General features: G+C 44.8%; 1 protein-coding gene across 3 annotated transcripts in view; it reads left to right on the plus strand.

Annotated features, from left to right (window-relative positions):
* Positions 1–26,122, plus strand: part of PLEKHN1 (pleckstrin homology domain containing N1) — a gene marked incomplete at its 5' end in the record, with an annotated part of 55,716 nt that overhangs the window by 3,673 nt on the left and 25,921 nt on the right. For 2 of the 3 annotated variants that reach the window (XM_083453946.1, XM_083453948.1), the window contains 4 exons: positions 2,245–2,344; positions 20,845–20,991; positions 22,529–22,609; positions 25,555–25,642. In XM_083453946.1, the coding sequence (XP_083310072.1) occupies positions 2,245–2,344; positions 20,845–20,991; positions 22,529–22,609; positions 25,555–25,642 (416 nt within the window). Of the gene's footprint in view, positions 1–2,244; positions 2,345–17,101; positions 17,614–20,844; positions 20,992–22,528; positions 22,610–25,554; positions 25,643–26,122 lie in introns of those variants that run through there. The other variant, XM_083453947.1, reaches the window with a different exon arrangement.

Consider the following 26,122-nt stretch of genomic DNA (forward strand, 5'->3'; position numbering starts at 1 on the left):
TTCATGGAGGATAAAGCTCTCAGGGCTACTAGCCACAATGGCTATGTTGCCTCTAGTACTAGAGATGGCATATTGCTGGGGAAGAAGGGTGGAAGGTCACAGGACTGATTACAGCATAAAAATACTAAATTGAAAAACTAAATACTTAACATAACAATAAATAATAATAAGCAAAAAACCAATAACCCCACCTCCTACAAACACGATTAAAAGGCCATAGATTGTTTAATAAGCCAATGGCCTGGTTATAGAGAAAGGTTTTTGCCTGACATCTAAAGATATGTAATGAAGGCACCAGGTGAGCACTCCACAAGTGGGGAGCCACCACAGAAAAGGCCCATTCCTGTGGACCATTCAAGGAGGAGAAGGGCCTCAGGTGATGATCTCAGGGTCTGGGTTGGTTCATACCGGGGGGGGGGGTAGTCCTTGAGGTTTTGTGGTCCTGAGCCGCTCAAGGCCTTATAAGTCAAAACCAGTACAGTACATTGAATTGGGGGGCCCTCCAGAAGTTGCCGGTCTCCAACTCCCATCAGCCCCAGCCAGCATGGCCAATGGTTAGGGAAGATGGGAGTTGTAGTCCAACAACATCTGGAGTTCAGCAGTTTCCTCACCCCTGGTTTAAATATGCTGAGTGACAAGTAATCAGTGTTAAGTGATCTGGAGTCTGTACTCATGAGATGTGTCTGGCTGCATACGTGTGTGTTTGTATGTGTGTGTGTGTTTAAGAATACAATCTCCTGTTTGCAAATGAGGAATGCAACAGCCCCTTACAGAGAAGCATTTGCTTCTGCTGTGTGGAGTAGCATGAAGGATGCATGTGAATAAAACAAGAACAACAAAACAAAACAAAAAACACCCATCACCATGCAGCAAAAATGTTGCAATTCACTTTCAAGAGCCGAAACTATGTTGACTGAGAGTGATGGTGGGTGGGGAAAGGGGAATACCTCCATGACATCAGCTGGCACCTGGGCACCAACAATGCCTTTTAATGGGGTCTGAGTCACTGCTGGTGTCACCTTGAAAGGAGAATCAGGGATGGCAGGAATGGTTATTTAAATGGTGCAACAAGACTGTTGGTTTTAGCCAGGGGGAATGCTATGTGGGGCCCTAATCAGGGAGCAAAAATGACTTAGGATTGTTTCTAAAGCTATGCCTTTACTCAGAGTAGTTCTGCTGAAATTAGTGAATATGACTAAGGCTGTAAACACGTTGGGTAGAACCACGATACTTTCGAAGCACACCCATTTCAAGTACATGACTATCGCCCCTCAAACCCTGATAACTGTAATTTCCTCCTAACAGAACTACAATTCCCCACATCCATAACAAACTACAGTTCCCAGGATTCCTTTGAGAAAACTATGTGCATTGACCTTTATGGTGGCTAGCACCGTATGTACACTAACTTCCCAAATCAGTGGTAGCAGCACACTGGAAGTAATTGGAGTGTGGAGGTCAATTAATTTCAATGGGTCTGCTCTGTGTAAGACATGGTTGGATACAACCTTTAGGGCTGCACTGATTTGCTTGTTGGTGTAGTGTGTGGGAGAGAAATCACTTTTACTTATTTAGCTATCGTAGGTAACTTTTACGAGCCAGTGCTGTTGTGCTCAGATGCTGCTTTTGGACTTCCTATAGGCATCTGGTTGGCCTCTGTGAGAACAGGATGCTGGACTAGACAGGCCTCTGGCCTGATGCAGCAGATTCTTATTTGTTTTGAGGTATCCATGTGTGGGTGTGGGTGTTTGTGCCCTGCAGCAATAGTTTCAACAGTGGCCTTGAGAAAGAGATTCTGAGGCAGAACCCTGGAGAGCTGCTGCCACTTAGTGTAGACAATATTGAGCTTTCATACTACTTACGTTAAAGTTGCATCATCTTCAAACTCATGTGTTCTGAGAGAGCGTGCATGCCTCATCTTTCTTTTAGAGAACTGTGAAGAAGAGAAAGGATTACCTTAACTTTGCCCTTGGGAAAGACAGAATCCTTTGACCATCCATGATGAGGAATGAGAACGAACGAAGTATTCCTTTGTGGAAGGACAAATGAAACAAAGCCAAAAAAAAAAGCCAAGGAGAAATTCGCTAAGCCTAAATGTTATTGATGGCCAGCTGTTCATTAGGTCCAGACACTTAAAAGCCTTGTGATAAAAGTTGCTAATTCCACCGTGATGCGTTGCTGATTTGATTTGTTTGCTTGCTTTGATCTCTCCTGACTCTTTTTTTTTTTTTAATTGCTTTTCAGACAAGAGAGCAAAAAAAAGCTAGCCAGCCTTTTTGGTTTTGAACCAGGACAAGAGAGGGATGTTACTTCAGACAAGATACTCCAATATATTCCTGGCCAGGTAAGTGCTCTGAGATGTATAGTGATCTTAAGTTGAATAATGGTGGTGGCATTTCTGCTATCCAATGTTTTGTGTGTCTTCAGGCCCTCTTTTAATCTTGGACATCCTGAGGTGAGATAAGTGACTATTGTATTCCGTTTACAAATGAGAAACCGAGGTTGTGATAGGGACTTGAGCAAGGCCACTCACTGAGTTTGTGGCTGAGGAGATGCAATTTGTAAGCACAAATCCTCAACCCGCAAATAAAATTGCTTCTGCACGCTGTAACGCAGTCTGGTTTAAACTAGTTAAGCCAGCCTGGTTTAAACAGATTTTCATGCTGTGCCCCAATGAGTTTTTGGAAATGGAAGGATTGGCATGCCTGTTTTAGGGACAGCTAACAGCCTTGTCAAACTACAGTTCCCAGAGGTCTTAAGGAGGAAAGCTACAGCTGACTTTTAGGACATCTAAAAACATCATCATTATCATCATTACCTTTATTTTAATTATCAGGGTTGTTCTTCTACGGATGACAGTCTTCAGAATTGTTTCACTGTGAAAGTTGCAGCATGACTGCTGGCCAGCCAGTGGGCCTGCTATTGTCATCATGACGCACAAGAGCTTTTAATTACCCATGATTAAAAAATAAAACAAATTAGCCAGCCCACAGTCAACATTTCCCTCCCCTGAGCCTTTTTAAACAAGAATTCAGAATGGGGATCAGGGCTGTATATATACCTTGACACATTTAAAGCAAACTACCCCCCAACCAGACAAAAGAATCCTGGGAACCATAGTTTACCTTCACAAAGTTACAATTCGCAGCACCTTTAACAAACTGCAGTTCCTAGTATTTGAGGGTGTGCTTTAAATGTGTAAAGGTGTGTGTGCAGCCCAGATCCCTTCTCCATTGAGGAATGTTTGCTTGTTCTCATGCTGTATTTCCCTGGGTGGAGATGGTGACCGAGCCCTGTCACCAACCTGTATATCTGGAGTTATGACTACAAAAGGTGGGGAGGAAGGGATTGTGCTGCTCTCCCTGTTCTTTTGAGAAAGCAGGAAGCTAGTTGATGGATTAGGCTGATTCATCCTTCCCAGGGTGCAAAACATGGTAATTCTGTAACGCACACAGATGGCTCCACATGAGACGTACCTAGGGTCCCTTGTGCCCTTGGCCAAGGAGCTGAATCAGCGGCAGTGCTGCACCCCTACCCCCCAAAGAAATCACTTTACTGCAATGGCCAAGAAGCCAAGGCAGGGTCAGATAGGGCTTCTGGAAATGTTGGATCAAACCCACAAGTAGATTTTACTGCCACCTTTTCCCTCACCCTCGGATTTGTGCTGGGAGCAGTTTTGTTTGTCCTCCCTTAATGTTCTCTTTCCACCTTGACTGTAAACGCTGCACTTGCAAAAATATTACCAATGTCTGTTTTGTTAGGGGAAACATTGAGCTAGGCCTTGTGGGATGCACACAAGAGACAACCACTCCATGCAGTTAGAGCACATTCAAAGAACATGGCTTCCTCCCCACAGAATCATGGGTGATGTATTTTATTAAGGGTGCTGGGAACTGTAGTTCTGTGAACTTCGGTTCCCAGCATTCTTTGGGGGAAATCATGCACTTGAAACATGCGACGTGGATGTTAATCTACTATGTGAACTACTTTTCGTACACACACAAGGCAGATGTGTCCAGCCTCCTCTCCTGCCCCACTGAAGTGCTTTTTTCTGTGACACGGTGACACTGCCATCACAATGAAGTAGCCTTTTGCCTGGAGTCTTTAATTTCCATGTTTTGTAGGCCATAGTCAACATCTTCAAAGGGGTGAGACCCACCCCAAGCTAAGAGATGGCTTGAGCTGAAAGCCCCATCAATTTGCTGTGTGGGGATACTCTTACATGTTTGGAAAGGAGTAGCATTTATATGCAGTAATTAGCATGCTTTAGAGAGTTTAAAGAGCTTTACATACTATAGATTGCTCAGGAATTCCACAACATTCTAAATGAGGTGGATGTACTCTGCCTATAATGCAGATGGAAGTGGGGCTCAAGGTGGACATTTATTTATTGCATTTATATCCCATCTTTCCTCCAAGCAGCTCAAGGTGGTATACATGGTTCTGCCTCTTTCATTTTATCCTCACAGCGACTCTGTGAGGTAAGTTAGGCTGAGAAACAACTACAGGCCCAGGGAGTTTCATGACTGAGTAGGGATTTGAACTGTGGTCTCCCAGCTCCTGATTGAACACTCCCAACTACTGTACCATGCTGGCTCTCAAAGCGAGTGAGAGACCCTCTTGGCATATTACACCCATGTTCCAAGATCTCCACTGGTTGCCAATTTGTTACCGGGCCAAATTCAAGGTGCTGCTCTTGAAATATTTATGTTTGTTTTATTTATTTATTAAATTTGTACGCTGCCTTTCATCCATAGATCTCTGAGTGGTTTGTGACATTAAAAATAAAACATAAAAGCACAAAATACATAATAAATAAGGGGGGAAGAGAGGAAAACCCACAAGTCAATAACCCACCTCCCCTCAACACTTCAGGAACAGTTTTACTTGAAGGCTTGCCTTATTCCATAGGTGCCTGCTCGCACAACCACAAATGCTGTATAATGTTACAGGGTATATAACATTATACAGCGTGGGGGGGGGGGACCTAGTCTTTGGTGCTCCTTGCCCATTAACATACCGTACTGTGTTTGACGCCTGCTAAAAACGTTTAGGCAAATCTGCCCCGATATGTACATTTTCTGTTTTGAAATTGGTTGGCTTTATTTATATTTTGACCATGTTAATATGTCTACTTGTTTTGACATTTTATCTATATTTTCTTATGGATATTTTATATTGTTTTATGCAAACTGCTTAGAGGGTTTATTATTATTATTAAGCAATATATACATGTTATTAAATAAAAATAAATAAGTGTGCATTGAATAGGAACTTCGGTCTTTTAAATACTGTTATGAGATCTTTAAGGATTCTGCCTTGCATCCTTTCACCTTAATCTGTAGAGTGTTGCGGCTGGTTGTTGTTACATGTGCATGCATGCACGCATAAACACACATGTGCACACTGTTAAGAACATAAGACCCTCCTGGATTATGCCAATGGCCCATCTAGTCCAGCATCCTATTCTCACGGTGGCCAGCCAGATGCCTATTGCCCAGAGTAGGGTGGTAATTTATTTTGAATAACTCACATGGAATATCATGATGGGTCAAATGGTGTGTTTACATCAGGCATAGGCAAACTCGGTCCTCCAGATGTTTTGGGACTACAACTCCCATTATGCCTAGCTAACAGGACCAGTGGTCAGGGATGATGGGAGTTGTAGTCCCAAAACATCTGGAGAGCCGAGTTTGCCTATGCCTGGTTTACATTGCCTATAGCTGCAATCTTCTGTGCATTTACCCTGTAAAGGCTCATTCAGGCATCCTTTTTATTCTGTGTTTATGATGATTTGTGCTCACGAGGCTATTGGGGCAGTCTTACACTATCCCACATTAAATACTGCTTCTGTCTGCAAAAGGTTTGGGGGCAGGCATAGTGCTTCATTTCCACTCCTGTACCTTTCTGCTGAAATCCTGTAACTTTTAACTCCACAAATGTTCTGTATGAGTTTTCATCACACTTCTGTTGCACTATAGCCCCTCTAGACAGCAATAATGTTGTAGTGTTGCAGAACAACTGATAAATTGGGATAAATACACCACTGACACATTGCAGAATTCACCCGCAATAAAATATCAGTCTGGAGTTGCCCCAAGGCCCTCGAAAATAGTGGGACTTGCTTCTGGAGAAAAATCGATACGATTGTGCTGTAATGGAGGAGTTAATGTTGGTGCTCATGTCAACTCTCTCATGCCACACATTAGCTACAGCAGTTGTAGTAAACCTGCAACTCCACCAGTAACAAACAATTGCGTATATGAGGGTTATATATACTATCAGTGAGATTGTGAAAGGATGACAGGGTCCTTAATACCAGGTGATATTGTGTGTGCCTGAGGCAGAGAAAAGATAGAGTGAATTACCTTTGGCAAAGGCGGAAATTCGGGCCCATAGCAGTTGGGGACCTTGACCGATGTCAACCACTTCCTGTCTTGCTGCATTTCCCAAGCACAGTGGCTCATGCCCTGGGGCAAAAACAACATTGACTCTGTGAGGAAGGAAGAGAAGTTTAGATAACAAATATTATCTTCACCACACTTTTTTAAAATATGTCTTCAAGGAGACGCTTAATTCACAGCCCCCATCCCCACCCCTTGTGACGCAATAGCCTGTCCAAAGTTGACATGGTGGCCATCCGTGGTGATTAAAGTATAAGTCATTGGATTCTCCGTTCTAGCTAAGGTCTGAGGGAGTTTAATTTTTAACTAGCCTCACCTATAGCCGAGGCGGAGCAAAGCAAGACATGTCGGTGCGTGTCTTGCTCGATCAACCTCCAGCTAGGAACTGGGCTTCAAAATCCTCTTTCTCTCTTTCTCTTGTGAGGTGCTGGGAGAAACCCAAAATGATCAAAACCTCCGCTTGGAGCAGTGGGGGGGGGGGGCATGAATGAGTGTCTGTGAGAAATACAAACAGCCCAGAGGGGTGGAAATACTGCTGAGTGATGATAAAGGGAGTGAAAAAAACCCCAAACTCTGGTTTCTTCCTATTTAGGCTACCAGCCAAATGTCTTCTGCCTGAAGGCCCTTGATAATATTCCGTGTGTGTGTGTGTGTGTGTGTGTGTGTAGGAGGTTAGCGCTTTGTACATTTTTGGTACGGTGAGCAGGTTCTGCATTCCTTGTATCCAATGCTAGTCCTATTCAGAAGTGAAACCACAAATGAATTGCAACAGGTCTACTCTGAGTAGGATTTTAGGCCCCATCTGTGCCATACACATGTGCCCACTCAACCACTTCAGTTGTCTATAGGTGCCACATAAGGTAATACCCATTTTGCATTTGTAAGAACTTGATTGTTTAGTGTGGCAGCACATGGGCATAGCCAGGGGAGGATGTTGCAGCTCCCCCCCCCCCCCATAAGTAAAAATCAATAAAAATACATAGCTAACTGAGTTTCTGCCCCCCCCCAAAAAATCTTGGCTATGCCCCTACACATTGGAACTCCCTACTTATTGAGATCAAACGGGCGTCTCCACTGTACTCTTTTTGGCACCTGCTGCAAACATTCCTGTTTTGACGAGCCTGCCCAAATGCTTAGAAGGTGGAGGTAATTTTAATCTGTTTTAGCGTTTTAACTTTTGCGCATTTAAAAGAATGCTTGTGGTCCCCTCCCCCCTGATTTTATTGTTTTATCTCTTCGAAAACAGTTTTGAGGGTTTGTTTGTTTTTTAAACTCAAGCGGTGCATACATGAAATAAATAAATAAAATAGATTTTAAGTGCTCTTATGCCGCTTTAAGTTATTATGTCTTCCCCAAGAACCATAGCGTGCTGAGAGTTGTGAGGAGACCGCCTGTTTCCCTCACAGAGCTACAATTCCCAGAGTTCCATGGGAAGAGGGATCAATTGCTAAGCCAATCTGGGAACTGTAGTTCTGTGAGGGCGATGGCGGGTTTCCTCACAACTCTCCGTGCCCTTAACAAAACACAGTTCCCAGGCTTCTTGGACGGAAGGGCAATGCCTGTTTAAAGAGTTAGGGGGCCTTAGTCGGGTAAAACCTATTAGTAGATGAAATTCTGGAAGATTCAGGACAGGCAGAAGTGTAGTTAAATTATGGAACTATATACCCTGCGATAAGGCGGGAGTGGCCAGTCTGTGACCCTCCAGATGGGCAGCATATAATAATAATACTTTTTTTGCTGGAGTATGCCTTCCATCGTCGCTGACCATTGGCCCTGCTGGCTGAGGCTGATGGGAGTTTTACAGCCCAACAACACCTGGAGGTCCACACAGGTTCCCCATCCCTGCCTTCACATATTAACCTTAAGAGCTTGAGGTTATTCATCTGTTTCCCACATACCTTTGGTATTGTCTTTGTTTACCCCCTGCTTGGGTTATTCTGATAAGTGATGGAGCAGGAAATGACCTTAGATTTCCACAGATGGTGTTATGATTCACCAGTTAAGACACTACCTAGTGTGAAGGTGCCTCTTTCTGTGTGTGAATAATATATTGCTGCAATCAATTTGCATTAGGCAAATTGAGATAAATTATCTCAACTGATATTGGAATTCCCCCCTCTTTCCTCCGTTTATTTACCCATTTGTGATGCAAACTGCTAGAAGTAGTGCTATTATGGGAAGATTTCCAGAGGGTTAACTATGTAAGCCTCCTGCAATGAAAACAATCAAAAGAATATTGTGGCACCTTTTAACAAAGGTATTGTGGCATAAGCTTTTGTGGTCTGAGCATCTGACAAACTGTTTGAATGCACAAAAGTAGGTGTTTTAATATATTTATGAAGTCTCTTTAAGGTGCCATAAGACTCCTTGGTGATTTTACTGATGTGAGGTTTCAGCTTGACTGGAATTTTGTGAGAATTCCAGAACCATTTTTTTATTTCATTTTTAAGAACACTTCACATCTCTCACTTTTGTATTTTTTGTATATATTGTAAGCTGCCTTGAGAACTTTCCAGTTGGTGAAGATACATAGGCAGCATTTCAAGCACTTGATTTCCCCTAAAGAATCCTGGGAACTGTAGTTTGTTAAGGGTACTAGAAACAGTAGTTCTGGGCAGGGGGTAAATTACAGTTTCCAGTATTTTCTGGGGGGGATGCCATGTGCTTTTAATGTATTGTGTGGATCTGATCTGACCTGACGATGGGTACATCCAGCTCTGACTGGTAACAGTTGTCTGGGATGCTCAACTGGGTGCCTTCTCAGCCGTAACTGGGTGCACTGGGGATTGAGCCTGAGACATTCAAATATTTTAAACAAATGTCATTTTTTATCTCCCCTAATAGTTAGTATATCTTGGACTGATTGTGCGGAGAGGGCCCTGCCGCTCTCAATTCTTGAGTATGTCAGTGATACTAAGCCACTTACTTGCCTATACTGTTCACAATTCTTTTTGCCTGTTGAATCATTGAAAAACAAAAATGAGCCTTTCAGGGGATGAAGGATTTGTACTGTGAAACTAGACGCAGAAACGACGTGCAGAACCGGCTGACAAAGCAAAAGATATTTCTGGAATGAATCACAATTATTTCATCATCCCATGTGAACAAGATTGTATAGTATCTGTGCAATTTGCCCAGTGTAATTATTCTACACCTCAGGAGTTCTTGAACACAGGAGACATTAAAGGGCAAAGGCCAGCCCATTGCGGGAATAATTCCTGACACCCCTACATTTTCACTGGCGCACTATTCTTTCCATTGCCTGCTTAAATGTGGCAACGGAGCTTCTAGGATGCACCAGTCCAGGAACTTAACTTTACAGACCCATTCGCACCAACCACCCTTACTCGGATTTCTGCTATTCCAATTGAGACATAATCTGAAGCTGCAATCAGGTTTAGTGAGTTAGTAGGATGTTGCTGGTGGTTTGCGTAAAGCGAGTGAGTTCCTATTGGCTTGGAAAGCCTGGGAACGTGGAGGAAGATGAAAATCTGGGTTGCCACTTAATGCCCAGAAGGGCGTCTAATTAAATTTGGGTGTGTGGCTGATTGTAGTAACACACAAAATAAGTAGCATGCTGGGGTGTGTGGGAGCAGGTGGAAGGGGGCGTTTTAAAATATGAATCCAAGTTATTCTCTTGAAAGAGAGCTAGATGTTTTCTTACTACTTTTGCCAGCACTGAATACTGTATGGTGCCTTCAGCAAAGTGCTGCCCTGCAGATGTTTTGAACTCCAAAACATCTATACCGCGATATGTCAGTTTATAATCCTATATTATAAACTTAAGTGCCAGAAAGCCCCATTGAACTCAATGGGATTTTCTTTTGAGTAGATTTGCATAGGATTATGTGTGATTAATTATAAAAAGGATTCACCATCTGAGGAGGTTACTTGCTGTGTCTCTGTGTGATTTACTGCAGTGGCCTTTTCTCCTCCTAATCAGCCTTCACTGCAGATATGTGCTAACTGCTCTGTTTCGGGTGTGATTGTGGTCATTTGGTCACTCCTGACACAGCAGAATTGTTTGCCTTCAGAGGAGATCCTGCCAGAACCATACAGAAGCCCAGTCGTTCATACTGTTACACAAATCTTTTCAGGTATACGAGTGGAGACATGTGCCTCCACATATAACCCAGAATTGTGAATTTAATGAAGAAACACTGCGGTATACTTTTGTGGCCACATGTATCTGAACCTCAGAGTATACATGATGTTCTAATTATGGGTTCTGACCCTTTTGGACAGCTTTGTTCTTCTACAGCAGAGAAAGTGGAACACATCAGCCTGTGACTGTGCTAATGAAAGGTTACCCTTGATAATTAAGCACTGAGAAACTTTAGGTTAAATGCTTCTGTCTGAGGCTTGCATGTGCAATAAATTCCATTCTTGGTCCTGCCTTTGCTCTTCCCTGATCTCTGGGCCCACCGAGAGACTAAAATGATAAGATGGTTCTCAGTTGCTGTTCCTTTTGAAGTTACGTTTGTGTCTCCTCAGGCCACAGCTCTGATATGGTAGCAGGAACTTATGTGCATCCCAGCATTGTTTTGGCGTTTTTAAACAGGAAAAAAGTACAAATGGTATCACTTGGGAGAGTCCTGAAAATCACAGCTGTAGATCTGTAATCAACCCTCCTACACATGACGAGCGAACATCTGCAGCTTTGACACAGTGTGAAAAGCAGTAACTGATATAACTCTAGAACTTAGCAGACATCCAATGAAGCCGAATGTTGAAAGTTTCAGGACAGGCAAAAGAAAGCACTACTTTACGCAGTGTGTAGTTTAACTATGGAATTCACTGCCACAAGAATAGTGATGGACACCAATTTGGGTGGCTTTAAAAGAGGATAATATGTGCATGCACCATACATTTAAAGCATGCACACCCCTGTAAAGAATCTTTGGAACTGTAGTTTACCCCTCAAAAGCTATAGTTCCCAGCACCCTTGACAAACTACATTTCCTGGGATTATTTGAGTGGGAGGGGGACTGCTTTAAATGTATGGCATGCATGCAGCCTTGGACAAATACACAGAGAACAAGGCTATCTGTTGCCACGAGACACGATGGCTGTATTCTACCTCTGCTTTCAGAGGCAATATGCTAGGACTCACAGTATGCTAGGACTCGCAAGTGAAGAGTGTGTTGTTACACTCTGGTCCTGCATCTGATTGGCCTCGTTGAGAACAGGTTGTGGGACTAGATGGGCCACTGGCCTGATTCAGCAGGCTGTTTCTTCAGGGCTCCTCTTATGTTCTTAATTTGGATAATCAGACGTACTAATTATAACCTTAAGGCTGGGGACAATGCAGCACAGGACAATAGGATGCCAGTGGTGGTTGCGCAAGTGGTGCAGATTGCAGGGTGCTATGCCTCTGTTTCAGTGTTGAACCATGGAAAATACTCGAATGAAAAGCACATCCTCGGTGACGAGGAGATGGGCATTACCATAACTGTTCATCTTTAGGATGAGTGCACTGGGCGTGTGGCAGGAGAGCATTCAGAGTGCAAAGACCCCTGGGGGAGAGCGCAGTTCGTCTCTGCAGAGCATGGGGAGCGCATTGCATTCTCCTCTGTGGAATTTCAAGTCTGTGAGGGCTGAGCCCCTGAGAGGTCAATAGAGGGTGAGTTTCGCTCTCACAGTGCAGATCAGGATGGAATGTTAGAAGCTACATTAGATGTCCACCTTCTTCTCCCTCAGGTGGTTAACCTCTGTCTCAGCTGTACCGCTTCAGGTTGCTAGTGGGGGATTTCCTTCACAATCATAATTTCCCTGCACATAGAAAATGAGTCCTTGAAAGAGGGGTCCCAATGCAAGATTTTCTCTGACATTCGAGGGCTTGCTGAACTTTTCTGTATCGAACATCGTTCAGTCATGGGAAGCCTGACCTCCAGTCTGTTACCTCAGTAAGAATTAGGCCATTCATCTAGATAAGGGATGGAGAACCTCATTCCCAGAGTTCAAATGTAGCCTTCCTACCTTCTCTATCCATCCCTTGGAACTTTACCCAGGCTTTCCTTGGGTTGCATCCCTCACTGGTCTTGCTTTGCACTCTCCCTAAGTGTTTTTGCCTGGCTGCAATGCACCCTTGAACTCTGATCATGCATCTTGCATGCCTGGATGGAGGATAGAGAGGGTTGTGTGAGTATGCATGGGAACTGCACAAAGGTGAAATTTGCATTCATTGCTCCACCTCCTTTTGCCTCTGACCCCTCCCACCACTTTCAAGTGGCCCCAAAAAGGTTGCCCCAGAGGGGAATGTGGCTCTTAGTGTGAAAAGGGTTCCCCATCCCTGTTATAAATATGTCAGTTTAGCTGCTGTTCAGTGTATTAGAATCTCTTCCGTTGAGATTCCTTGCAATTCAGGGGGTTGGACTAGATGACCCTCAGGGTGCCTTCCAACTCTACAATTCTGTGATTCTGTGATTTCCTGGGATATCTGGATAGCACCATCCTCTGAGGTAACTTAGGGTGAGAGAGGGTGACTCACCTAAGCCGAATGAGAGCTCATCCACACTTCATTTTGTGCCACACTTCTAGACACAGGTCTGGGCTTTCCAGCTCTGTGTTTGAGCTTTTATTTTTGTCCTGGCACTTCCCCCAGGAAAGGCCATGTTTTACCTTTCAATTGGAGCAAACAGCAATCCACGGAAAACCAATTGCCGTTTGCTCTGATTTAGCAGTAAAATGTGGTTTTCCCTGGAGAAAACGCCAGGACCAAAACAAAACAAAAAATGCCTAGAAAGTGCAAAGCAAAGGTGAGTGTGGATGAGCCTTGAGTGAACTTTGAGACTCAGCAAAGATCTGAAGCTCGATTTCCTACAACCAAACAGTTCCCCAAAATTGCGGTTGGCAGCGGTTGCCCCAATATCTCTTTTATCTGGGAAAACCTCCCTGCCAGTTGAGCCTTTGTGTTCACAACAGCTTTGTCCTGACTGGCTTGCATTTCCCCCCCTTTTATCTGTCTCAGAGTTGGCAGGTGATCAATAACCCAGCAGCAAAATATTTAATCTCTTTCTCCTCACTTTAATTGCCCCTTGGTGAAATCGTTAATTGTCGCTTAGCAGTTCCCACCTCCAGATACATGCTCACTGATGCCCTGCAGATTCTAATCTGTCCCCCACAGGACAGCTTGAACGAAAGGTAGCTAACTAACTCTATCTCGCTCTGGTTATAAGGGCAGATATTCCTGGAGAAGCATTCAGTGTGATTCCAAAGCTTACAATCCTTTCAGCAACAGGGGGCTGTTATACATTACTTCTAACTTTTATATTTTGAATGGCTTTGGGGCAGCTGCCAGGCCTCAGTGTCTGACAAAGCCTACCGCTGATGCTGTCCGAGCCTTTCTTCAAATCCCGCCACCCGCCACTCTCACTGTTGACTGGTCACCATTTTAAATTTCCCACAATCCCGTTCATGAGCTTTAGGGCATTTCAGGACGTATAAAAGGTAGTTGCCTGGTGCTGATCAGAGGAGCCACAGTTCCAGTAACCACTACTAAGGAAGCCCAGTAGACCCTCAGGTATGCAGCAGCCTTGACCCTGGGTCTTACTTCCAAGTAAATATGCACAGGATTGCACTATTTGTTTTTGCTTTGAGTTCTACCACCCACAGCAGTGGTAAATGTAAATTATGAATCAGTGGAAACTTGGTGTAGCAGAGATGCATAAGCTTCTGGTTTTCATCTACTGTATATTTTGGAAATACTGTATATCTTTGTTTGTTGTGCATTTGCACACCTCTTAAGTTATTGTAACCAGATTTTGCATTATGGCTCCTGAGGTCAAGGAGCAGATTTTCATCTGTGTTTGGACACAGTTGGATGACATTTGAATCAAGATGGTGGAGTGATCCTTTCAAAAGTGCACTGGTTTTAACCACTGATTCAGAAAGGCACTGATCTTTCGGTTTCTTACACTTCCAAAGTGACACCAGGTTTCTTCAGTGAAGAAATAGCATATGGGCCTTAATTAAGCCTCAGAATTCAGTGTTGGGATTTATGCTTGGAGCATGAGAGGTGATAATAAAGTGCACCTCTGAACATGTCCAGATTCTCTTACCACTTAGTACAAGAAGCACCTCCCTGGCAGCTTGAGTGAGGAGCAAGGCCCTTGAAATTAAGAGATGCTTGCAGCCGCCTCTCTTCTAGTAACATGTGAGCTGACCCTTAGAAAGCTTTCAATCGTATGAGGAGAAGCTCAGGCTCCACATCTAGACGTGTTCATTGTGGATTTATCCTGGTTTGCTTGCACAAAGTCTTCAGGGAGGTGAGACACATTCATTCCAATTTGTTTAGACAACACTACATAAAGCAAATGTTATCCCACACCTCCTCATCACTTTCCTCATTGGGAGGAATTGTATCCAGCCTAAAAGCAATAACTGTCTGGAAGCACTCAGTGGTGCTCAAAGGCCAGCAACCTTCAGCATTGATGGAAGTTGACCTAGAAGCAAAAGATAACGTATGCATCTTGCATTCTTGCTTGAGCTACCTTCCATACCTTAGGAAGTCCTAAGGCATAGATATATGTTTTCTACCATACCACCAAATCCTGCAGCCCAAAGGGTGTTATCTGTCCGTAGGCTTTGAGATGTCTTGATCCAATTAGGCCCAGCTAATGTCAGAGAAACCCAAGATAAAAAGGGCTTGTGGGTAATTAGCACCTTGTCACCAGTTAACTGGTTCCTCTCTAGCTGTTGACGGGTCTCTGAAGTGGCTGTTGCAGAGAGGTGAAGGCTCATTCCTGAGAAGTGAGCTAACCAAAGCACCACCCAGGGCAATGTTGGTCTGGCTAATAACTGCTGAGCCTTCATCTATCAAGGGGGCTCATGCAGCTGTCTCTGTTGGCACCAGTTATTAGAAAGCAGGCATATATGGATTAGGACTGGCTAACTTCAGCGGAACCCTGCCCTGCCTGGATTGTGCTATCTGCCTGCCACTTGATCCCACGCTCTCCTTCAGGCTGCAAAAGACTTTTTCCTTTTTGAAGCTAGGACTTTAGTTGGTTCTTTTACTTAGCTTCACTGCATGCGTTTGACGGAGGGGAAGGGAGTACAGTGCTGATGTTTTCTGACAAAGGAAGAAGGACGACAGCTGAAAGCTGTACAACAAGAGGCATCTTTGTCCTTGGTCCTGGATAAACAGGTTTTGCCGGCTCTTCAAAAACCTCCCCAACCTGTTTGATCAGTCACCTGTGGGTCAAAAATGAATGTGTATGTATGCTGAAGAAAAGAATGATTTATTAAAAACCATCCATTTCCCCACAGGCCTCTTTTGGTTACTGGGAGAAGAGAATGATAGACTAAACGAGCCATTGGCTTGACCCAGCAGGGCTTTTCTTGTGTTCCGCTTCTGTTCTTGGAAACAAAACAAAAAGCTGCTAATTGAGTCTGCATTTGCCCAAACAGTGGCCATCAGCACTGAGTGTCTGTGCAAACATTATTCAAGGAGGGATTTAAATTCTGAGTTGTTCGTAACCTTAGTGCTTGCAAGCAAACACAAGACGAGATAGTAAAGCTCTATCTGGACTGTACCATGTTAGACTGGTGGGCCCCCCCATGATCAAATGCCACATATAGTCAGAGGTAAGAGTACCTGCTTTTTATGCAAAAGGTCCCAGGTTCAGTCCTTGACATCTTCAAGTAGGACTGGGAATGTCCCCCGCTAGAAACGCTGGAGAGCTGCTGCCAGCCAGTGTAGAATGTGTGAGCTAGATGGACCAGCGGCCTGATAACGCAACTCCTTAATGGCCATCCACATGATACAAATCCCAATACAAATCCCAATATATTAGGGCAATATTCCTCCAGGAATTTTAAAAGTTGCATTGTTTTTATATAGGGCTGCTTCCAGGCTGTCTGTAGTTTGCGGGAGTGATTGAGTCACATACCAGAACTTCAGGTTTGCACATTCAACGGGGATTAAAGAGCTCTGGTGCTCTAGCACAACAAATAAACTTTTAAAAATTGCATCTCTTTTTGCTGTTTGAAAAGTGATGGAGAAATGCTTTGAAATGGATGGATGAATAACTAATGGCAAGGCATATAAACACCCAGCAAGTAAATCAGGATGAACATGGGGGTGAATGCTGCTTGCTGTATAACTTCCCTGTAGACAAATCACCAATAAACACCATATGTACATGTGTACACATTACTGGCTTAAAGGGCAGCAAGATCATTGCCCCCTCAGTGTGTTTCACATTGCATTTGCATGTTGTCAAATGCATCAGTGCGGTTGAATGTTTTTCCAAGTCACCCACCTTTAGCCCATACCAGTGGGTGGAGAGATGGTGTGGATGTCTTCACATGGCTTCTGTTTGCAAATCAGATCAGATATGGTTGTGGAGGCATGTAAAGATTTAGCATATAAAGGCTAATGGGCATGTGAAGATTTGTGTCCAGGTTAAGAGGGAAAAGCAAGAGCTGTACAAGCAGCTGAGTTCAAAGAATTAGGAAGGGGGTATGTGTACTTGCAGCTCAGCTGCAGGACTTGACTTTCACCCAAGTCTGGTAACCTCTACTTTTGGGGCTCAAATTAAGTTAGCACCTTCTTAAGCCACTTAGCTGGGTTAATCACAATGCTGGATGTGGAGGAGATTAGCCGTAGTTTGTTTTTAAGCCCCCTCATTGACTCCTCTCCAGGGTTGTAAGCAGAGAGTCCGGGTTGCAGTAATCAAACCTTAAATCCTTGGCTGGCATGGAGACTGTACAACAAACACCCCCCCAGACCACTTGTTCTTTAGGAAAGGCATCTGTGATTAATTTAGGGTTGCCAGCTTTTTTGTTTCGAGAATGTTACCTCTCCCTTGATCTGGGCTGGCTCTTGGTTCTAGGGGGTTTGAAAAAATTGGAACATAGGAAGTTGCCTTATTGGTCCATCTAGCTCAATGTTTCCCAGTCGGGGGCTATATATGGCACCTGGGGACCCCCAGGATATGCCAAAGGGGCCACAGATGACAATCACATAAATAGGGGGCCACAGCAGGAGGCTAGGTGGTGACAGAGGGAAGTGAGAAGGGGAAAGGGGAAAAGCAATTTTTTTTAAAAAAATCCTGATTGGCTGGCTATGGGGGGTGGCCCACCAGGGCCTAGCGCTCCTTTCTGCCATGTGCATTTTCTTGGAGCAGTTTGTTTCCAGCGGGAAACGGTGATCGCTGAGGCTCCAGTTCTGACTGGTAGAATCCGCGATCCAGAACCCCCAGGTCAGGTAAGTGTAGTGGAAGGGCGGCAATGGGTAGGGCTGGGTGAGCCAGAGCTGCTTGTTGCTTCCAGTGCTGGGCCCGTTGGCAGCGTCTGCCCGGCTCTGCAAGGCGCGGGGTACTCACCCCAGTACTCAGCTGAGTGGGGTCATCTGGTGCTGCTGACTTGCATCTAGTAAATAGCTGTCTACTCAGAAGAAAGCTGCACTGAGTTCAGTAGGCCTTACTCCCAGGTAAGGGTGTGTGGGGCTGTAGTGTTTTATCTAGGAAGCCAGGGCTCCTCCAGATGACAATATCTTTTCGCACCAGGTTGGTGAGGACCACTTGCTTTTTAAAATTCTCCCAGATATACAGAACTCCCTGTGTACCTTTTGGACTGTATCTGGAGGTTTAAAGGTAAAGGTAAAGGTACCCCTGCCCGTACGGGCCAGTCTTGACAGACTCTAGGGTTGTGCGCCCATCTCACTCAAGAGGCCGGGGGCCAGCGCTGTCCGGAGACACTTCCGGGTCACGTGGCCAGGGTGACATCGCTGCTCTGGCGAGCCAGAGCCGCACACGGAAACGCCGTTTACCTTCCCGCTAGTAAGCGGTCCCTATTTATCTACTTGCCCCCAGGGGTGCTTTCGAACTGCTAGGTTGGCAGGCGCTGGGACCGAACGACGGGAGCGCACCCCGCCGCAGGGATTCGAACCGCCAACCTTTCGATCGGCAAGCCCTAGGCGCTGAGGCTTTTACCCACAGCGCCACCCGCGTCCCATATCTGGAGGTTTACCTGTGTCATATACTGGGGTCAAATAAGTGTTGTTTAATTTTTATAATACATGGAAGATGGATCTCTCTCGCAAGGATTTAGACTCTCCTTCCTTGGAGGTTTCTAAGAAGAGGTTGGATGGCCATCTGTCATGGATGCTTTAGCTGAGTTTCCTACATTGCAGGAGGTTGCACTAGAAAGATGACCCTTGGCGTCCATTCCAGCTCCATGATTCTGTTTTTCTGCTTCAGCAATATTTCATTATGTTCCTATCATTTTATGTAATTGTATTTTGTGTAAATTATAAAAATTATAAATAAAACATCTTCTATTTACAAACAGAACATTTAAATAGCTACCTTTCTACTGGTAGGATGGGGTTGCATGGGTGTAGCCAGGATTTTTGTTAGGGGGCAGAACCTCAGATTTGTATTGATTTTTACATATTGGGGGGGGCAGCTTCTCCCCTGCCCCCAGGCTACGCCCATGGGCGACCACAGGAAGGAAATGAGGTCAGAAGGGGGCCACGGTCGGGAAAAGGTTAGGGAATGCTGATCTAACTCACTATGATCTGCACTGACTGACATCACATGAAACTAGCACCACGTATGAAATTCAGTACAGTGGAACCTCGTGATTTGGTGTTTCTGCACATGCGTGAAGCGCGATTTAGCACTTCTGCACATGCACAAGCGGCGAAACCCGGACATAACCCTTTCAGGAACTTCCGGGTTCCCCGCGGTCAGCAACCTGAAAACACGTAACCTGAAGCGTTTGTAACCCGACGTACCACTGTAATTGCAGTTCAGCAGGCAACACATTAAAGAATGGAGTCCAATGGTGTTTGGCTTTTAGACTCCTAACTGAAGGCCACCATTCACACCACTTTAAGCAGTCATAGGTAAAAGGTAAAGGTACCCCTGCCCATACGGGCCAGTCTTGACAGACTCTAGGGTTGTGCGCCCATCTCACTTAAGAGGCCGGGGGCCAGCGCTGTCCGGAGACACTTCCGGGTCACTTCCGGCGACAAAGCCGCATCTGGCGAGCCAGCGCAGCACACGGAAACACCGTTTACCTTCCCGCCAGTAAGCGGTCCCTATTTATCTACTTGTACCCGGAGGTGCTTTCGAACTGCTAGGTTGGCAGGCGCTGGGACCGAGCAACGGGAGTGCACCCCGCCGCGGGGATTCGAACCGCCGACCTTTCAATCGGCAAGCCCTAGGCGCTGAGGCTTTTACCCACAGCGCCACCAGCGTCCCTTTAAGCAGTCATAGCTTCCCTCAAAGAATCCTGAGGGGGTTGCCATTCCCGTCCCAAAGCTACAATTCCCAGAGTGGTTTAACAATCAGTCCCTCTTCATAGAGGACTTAGGGGAGTGTCACTCTGTGAGCGGAATAGGGAGTCTCCAAACAACTCTCAGCACCCTTGGCAAGCTGTATTTCCCAGGATACTTTGGGGGAAGCCATGACTGTTTAAAATGGGATCATTTTAAATGTACAGTTAGTTCTAAACTCAGTTTTACCAGTTGGGAAGCCAGTACAAAAAAGAAAAAGATTGCTGGTTCTTTTGGCCCCCTTCTTCCGTTTTCAAAAGCTTTTCGTTAAATTAAATCACCAAAAGAACTCATGCAACCCAACTGAGAAATGACATGAAATTACACGGCAATTAACCAAAATAAAGTCATTATAAAAATAACAACCAAACATACATTTATTACTGCCCTTAGTCTTATTATTTCATCCGATTTACATACCGCTTGACTGTAGAAAAAAGCCTCAATGCAGTTTACAGAAAGGATAAATCAGTAAAAGCGTCACTAAAAGTTTACAACCATAATTTAAAACATGAAGAAAGTTAAAACCACAGTAGATTAGAATAAAACAAATTAAAGCTCATATGAACTTTCTAAATATATGGGTAGGCTTGTCTAAATAAGAATGACTATGCCATGTGCCGAAAAGAATACAGTGAAGGCACCTGCCTGATATCAATACACAGGGAGTTTCAAAGGGTTGGTGCTGTCACACTAAAAAATAAATTCTTACAGATGAGGTGCAAGTGTTATGTGGCGCTTATAAACATACCGATTCCATTCACTACAGCATATTCCAGGGCACGATACAACGATTTAAAATACAGTATTAAAATTAGTTAAAACAAATTACATTCATAGGAAATAGTCACAAAAGAAAAAATTTGTGTCAAAACACATTGGGTCCTATTCCACTAACCTTTACTCACAGCAGGCCCATTAAAATTAATGGATCTCACTTTGTCATGTTCATTAATTTCAAGGAGCCTACTCTGAGTAAAAGTTTGTTGAATGCCATCTTTTTTTAAAAAAAAAAAAAAACAAAACCTGGCTGGTTCTGAAGGGTTTGATCTCCTGTTGTGATGAGCCACTTTTGACTTTTTAGTTATTATTATTTTCTTAATAAAAATGCTATATTTCTAACCTTTTTTTTTTTTTTTTTTTTTTTTTTTGCAGAACCTCACCAACCAGGAAAATGAGAAGGAAAATTTTGACCAGCGTTTCCCAAACCTGTTCAAGAAGGGAAGGAGGAAGACTGTGGTGCGGAACCTAGGGAAGATTATCTATTACTCCAAGGTCAAGTTTAAATTTCAGCAGTGTCAGGTGAGTTCTGCAGAGGAGGGAAGGCAGATGCCAAAAGTTGCTTTGAGAGAAGTAACGCCAAGGCTGTGTAGATACAAGATTCTAAACTATACATTTACAGCACTATCATGCCATTTTAAACAGCCATGGCTTCTTCCAAAGAATGATGGGAACTATAGCTTGTGCTGAGAGTTGTTAGGGTGCCCTTATTCTTATCGCAGAGCTATAATTCTGAGTTGCCCGGGAAGAAGAATTGATTGCTAAACCACTTTGGGAGAGGAATGGAGTCTCCTAACAACTCTCAGCACCCTTAGCAAATGACAGTTCCCAGAATACTTTGGAAGAAGCTATGATTGTTCAAGACGGCATGGTACCCCTTTCAGCATATAGTACAGATGGAGCCTAAATTTCTGAATGGCCAGTCTAGTGCCTGTTAGTTTATGATATTCTTGAAAAGGATGCAGGACTGTGTCGGCTTTGAATCTGATCCAGCAAGGCATTGCTTAAGCAGTGGAGCAGAATCAGGATCACTTAATCAAGTAGGATGCCCTGAGCTGACCCTCTTGCCCTGTATGTTTAATACACATGGGCCATGGAGACTAATGTATTATTATTATTATTATTATTATTAATAATAATAATAATTTATTTATACCCCGCTGTCAGGGAACTGCCATTGGAGCCAGAGGGAGAGGGACGGCTCCAAAGGGATTCCGGAGAGCGTCCCGGGAGGGAGAGAAGCAGCACATCTTCTGGGGAAGGAAATCAGCGTAGCACCAGTGGAGAAGGGGGGCAGATGGGGGAATCGGTGAGGTGGCTCCAAGACTCCTCGCCGGGGACCAGCGGGGAGTGCACGGGTCCTCCGATGCCCACACCCTCCCTGCGCAGAAGGCTTCCGCGCAGGGAGAGTAGGCGGAGACTAGGCATCAAAGAACTTCTATGCTGGAAGAAGTTCAAGAAACGCCCACTGACTGATTCTGCCAGCGATTGAGACAGCCACGGGCGAGTGGCTGTCCAGACAGAAAGGGTTCACTCAGGCAACCCACCCAGGTGTGGCGCCGATTTACGCACGAGCAACCCCTAGAACCATTACACACCCCCATCTGGCTGAGTTTCCCCAGCCACTCTGGGCGGCTCCCAATCGAGTGTTAAAAACAATACAGCATTAAATATTAAAAACTTCCCTAAACAGGGCTGCCTTCAGATGTCTTTTAAAGACAGGATAGCTGCTTATTTCCTTCACATCTGAAGGGAGGGCATTCCACAGGGTGGGAGGCACTACTGAGAAGGCCCTCTGTCTGGTTCCCTGTAACCTCACTTCTCGCAATGAGGGAACCTCCAGAAGGCCCTCAGCCACACCATACATTTTAAACACTGCCCTTTTCTCCTCCTTTCTGTTGAATTGTGTATAGTTTCTTCCTTCTCTTTATGCTATTAGAGCGTTAAATTTTACTAATTTTAAGTCTCCTTCAGTCCCAGAAGGCATTTTTGAAGTACATAATGTTAAAGATCTCTGTCCCCTGGAAATACATTTTTTAATGTGTTCATTCTGTTGTAGGAGATGAACGACTGCTACCTGGAGCTCTTTCAAGCCTACCTCTATTTTCAATCCCTCGGTCCAAATGGACTCACCTATCAGGTAAAGGATGACAGACTCTTAGCACATTATAAGAATGCAAGATGAGCCTGCTGGATCAGGCCAGTGGCCCTTCTAGCCCAGCATCCTGTTCTCACAGTGGCTGACCAGTTGCCTTTGGGAAGCTTTGCAAGCTGGACATGAGTGCAGCAACACTCTGCCCACCAGCAATTCACAGCAACTGGTATTCAGAGGCATAAATCTGAATAAATAAATCATTTCTGAGTTCCCTCTGCCAGAGATGCAGATAAACAATCCCTGCAATGACTTACTCTTTCCCTCGGTTATCCAAGGCAAATGAGTTTGTCACTGCATGCTTGTGAATCATGCAGCAAACCGAGACAAGGGAAAAAGCACTTTTGGATCTCAAAGCCTCTTGCCTTTGTGGGTTCATTCAGGGTGCGAAACCTCCCCAGACCTCTCTTGACATTGATGAGTCATGCCTTTTCCATTCTGCCTGGTCATGGTCTTCCAAATAACCACTGTAAAGTGGATTGACCTGTCTTTGCACAGGGAGTAGCTGTTTTGAGAATTATTTCTTCTGTGGACCCATGGGAGAGCAGTCCCAGTGCATTGTGGGGAATTTACTTGAAAACCAATTTTTTTGTGGCATGACAAAACCTACATATCCTGTGCTTTCATTTGAAATTGCCATTAGGATTATTTCTGTTTATATTGACCCACAGACCATAAACATCAGATGACAGCATAGGTGGCGAACCTCATGCCCAAGGTTCAAAAGGGCTTCTCTATCTGACCATCAAAATTCTTCCAGGCCATATCGCTCAGTGGCCCTGCTTAGCAGCCCAAGTGTTTTTGCCTGGCTAAAATGTGTGCTTGAACTCTGATAAAGTGGAGGATAGAGAGCCTACTTTGCAAAAGTAGCTTTTACAGGCTACTATTTTTGCTTCTGGCCCCACCCACCACTGGCCCCAGTCCCTTGCAAGGTTGCCCCAAATGGAATGTGGCCCTTAGGCTGAAAAAGTCTCTCCACCCCCTCCCACCCGGTGTAGCTAACATTGAGCTAGACAGACCAGTGGTCTGACTCTGTATAAGGCAGCTTCCAATGTCCTCCAGGCTGAATCACAATGAGTCACCTGTTGCAAAGAGTCCATAACAGTTTTATTTGCTCCCCTACTGTTTGTGTCAATTAGGCCTCCTTCTTGGGTAGCATCAGGTCATTATTCAAATAGATACCATCGTGGGAATAACTCATGTGTCTGGTTTGCACAGAATGGCCTGGTTTTCACAGAACACTAAGCCAGACCGTGGCTAAGCATGAGTGAGCAAGCAAGCGTGCAGGTACTCAAAGCTAAAAATCGCAGCCGCTTCACTCCTTCCTCTGAGTTGATTGGTGTAGTTATCTTGTTTCACAAAGGCAGGTCCCTGTCTCCAGCATCTTAGAGCTGTGTTAAAAAAATGGTATACAGAACCCTAGAGATGCCCGATCAGCATGGAAGGGTGAGCTTTTCAGCCCCTGTGTGCTCCAAAGCTAAGCTTTTGGGAAGGGGCCAGGTGCTTCAGTTTCAAGATAATTGTATCCTAATTCTGTAAACATGCAGTGGAATATATTGGAGCACTCCAAATCATTTGCTCATACACATGAAAATAATAGATCTAGCAGAATGGCAAAACACGGAGATCTGCATTGATTGTTGCATAGCATCCCTAATTGTATAATTGTAAGATTTATTGTATAATCCAAGAAGGGGTGTGGCTGCGGCTATCATGAAAGGGACTGTGCACTTCTGAATTTGCCACTACACTACTGTCCACTGTGCTGCTTAGCTTGCCTGAAGTTTTGCTCCAGGCAAGCTATGAGCTGTAAGCAGAGTTTGTTCTTGGTTGTTATGGTTTGTCTGGAGAAGATAAAAAACTACGAGCCCAGTTTTGGATGTAGTACTAAGCCAAATCATTATTTAGCTCCAGGTAGCAAGGCAGCAGTAGGACTGGGAAAGGAGCAAGGCAGTCAGTTTTTGCTCTGACTACACACCACCCTGCACTTGCTCACACTTAGCTATGATTTGGGCTAGAGTTACACAGGAACTGGGCCAGTCGTTACATCTGTACCATATATTTAAAGCAGCCTATGCCACTTCAACAGTCCTGGCTTCCCCCAAAGAATGCTGAGAACCATAGTTTGTTCAGGATCTCCTAACAGCCCTCAGCACCCTTAGTAAAGGTAAAGAGACCCCTGACCATTAGGTCCAGTCGTGGCCGACTCTGGGGTTACAGCACTCATCTCGCTTTATTGGCCGAGGGAGCCGGCGTTTGTCCGCAGACAGCTTCCGGGTCATGTGGCCAGCATGACTAAGCTGCTTCTGGCGAACCAGAGCAGCGCACGGGAATGCCGTTTACCTTCCCGCTGGAGCGGTACCTATTTATCTACTTGCACTTTGACGTGCTTTCGAACTGCTGGGTTGGCAGGAGCAGGGACCAAGCAACAGGAGCACACCCCATTGCGGGGATTCGAACCGCGACCTTCTGATCGGCAAGTCCTAGGCTCTGTGGTTTAACCCACAGCGCCACCCTCCACACCCTTAACATGCTGTAATTGCCAGGATGCTTTGTTGGAAGTTGTTGTTGGCACCCATCTGTTTCGAGAGACAATGGAGTACACCTCTGGGGGTGAAGTCAAACCGCTGCATCAGCAGCACTGAAGTGTCCTTTCCGGGGTGGGTGGAGCAAGCCTGGGCAGTGTGTATGGAAGCCTTGGGCTGCCCAGACAACAATACCCCCCTCTCAGTCTCACTGATGGCGGCCCAAAGGAAAGCAGAGCAATATGTTTAGTACCAGCTTGTGCTGCAGGAGTTGCTGGAAGGAGGTGTACAAGGCGCCATCCAACCAAAGCCTGAATCCATTCTGATACACTTCTGGATTTAAAAGGGGAGTTTTGGTAAACACAGTTGGGTTGGCAGATATAAGATTGTTACATTCTCTTTTCACAGGGCTTGGTGCCTCTGAGAGAAATTCAGCTGAACGAGCTTGAAAACCCAAAGGGCGCCCAACAGGAGATGCATGCCTTTCAAATTACAGGTGAGAGCAAGCCACTCTTTGACGTACCTATTTTTGGTGTGACGTCATTTTCTGTAGTGACTGTGGGATGAATGCTTTCCTTAGGAGGTGCTTTTTCTTAAGTGGGAGAGAATAAGATGGTGGTGGTGAAATGCTTTTGCAGTGCAAAGTGGGAACCTACAGAATAGCTGATGTCAGTAGGGCTGAAAAGGGTGTGTGTCGGGGCAATTTGGGGTTGTGCTGCAAAACTTTTGCAATTGTGAAACGAGCAAAACCAAAAATAGCTTACCACCCAAGGTCTGTAGGGAAGGAGATGTATTTCTGATATCTGGGGCCTAAGTCATTTAGGGCTTTAAATACTTACATGAGCACCTTAAATTGGTCCCGGCAGGTTCTTTCTAACTGCCTTATGTTCCTAGCCAACCTTTTAACTTTGACCCCCACCGGCCACTTTTAAACTATGCTATATCTCCTCTAAACCCCACAAATTGAGAGCTACTA

Source organism: Podarcis tiliguerta (assembly GCF_965153285.1).
Source record: "Podarcis tiliguerta genome assembly, chromosome: 8".
NCBI lineage: Eukaryota > Metazoa > Chordata > Lepidosauria > Squamata > Lacertidae > Podarcis > Podarcis tiliguerta.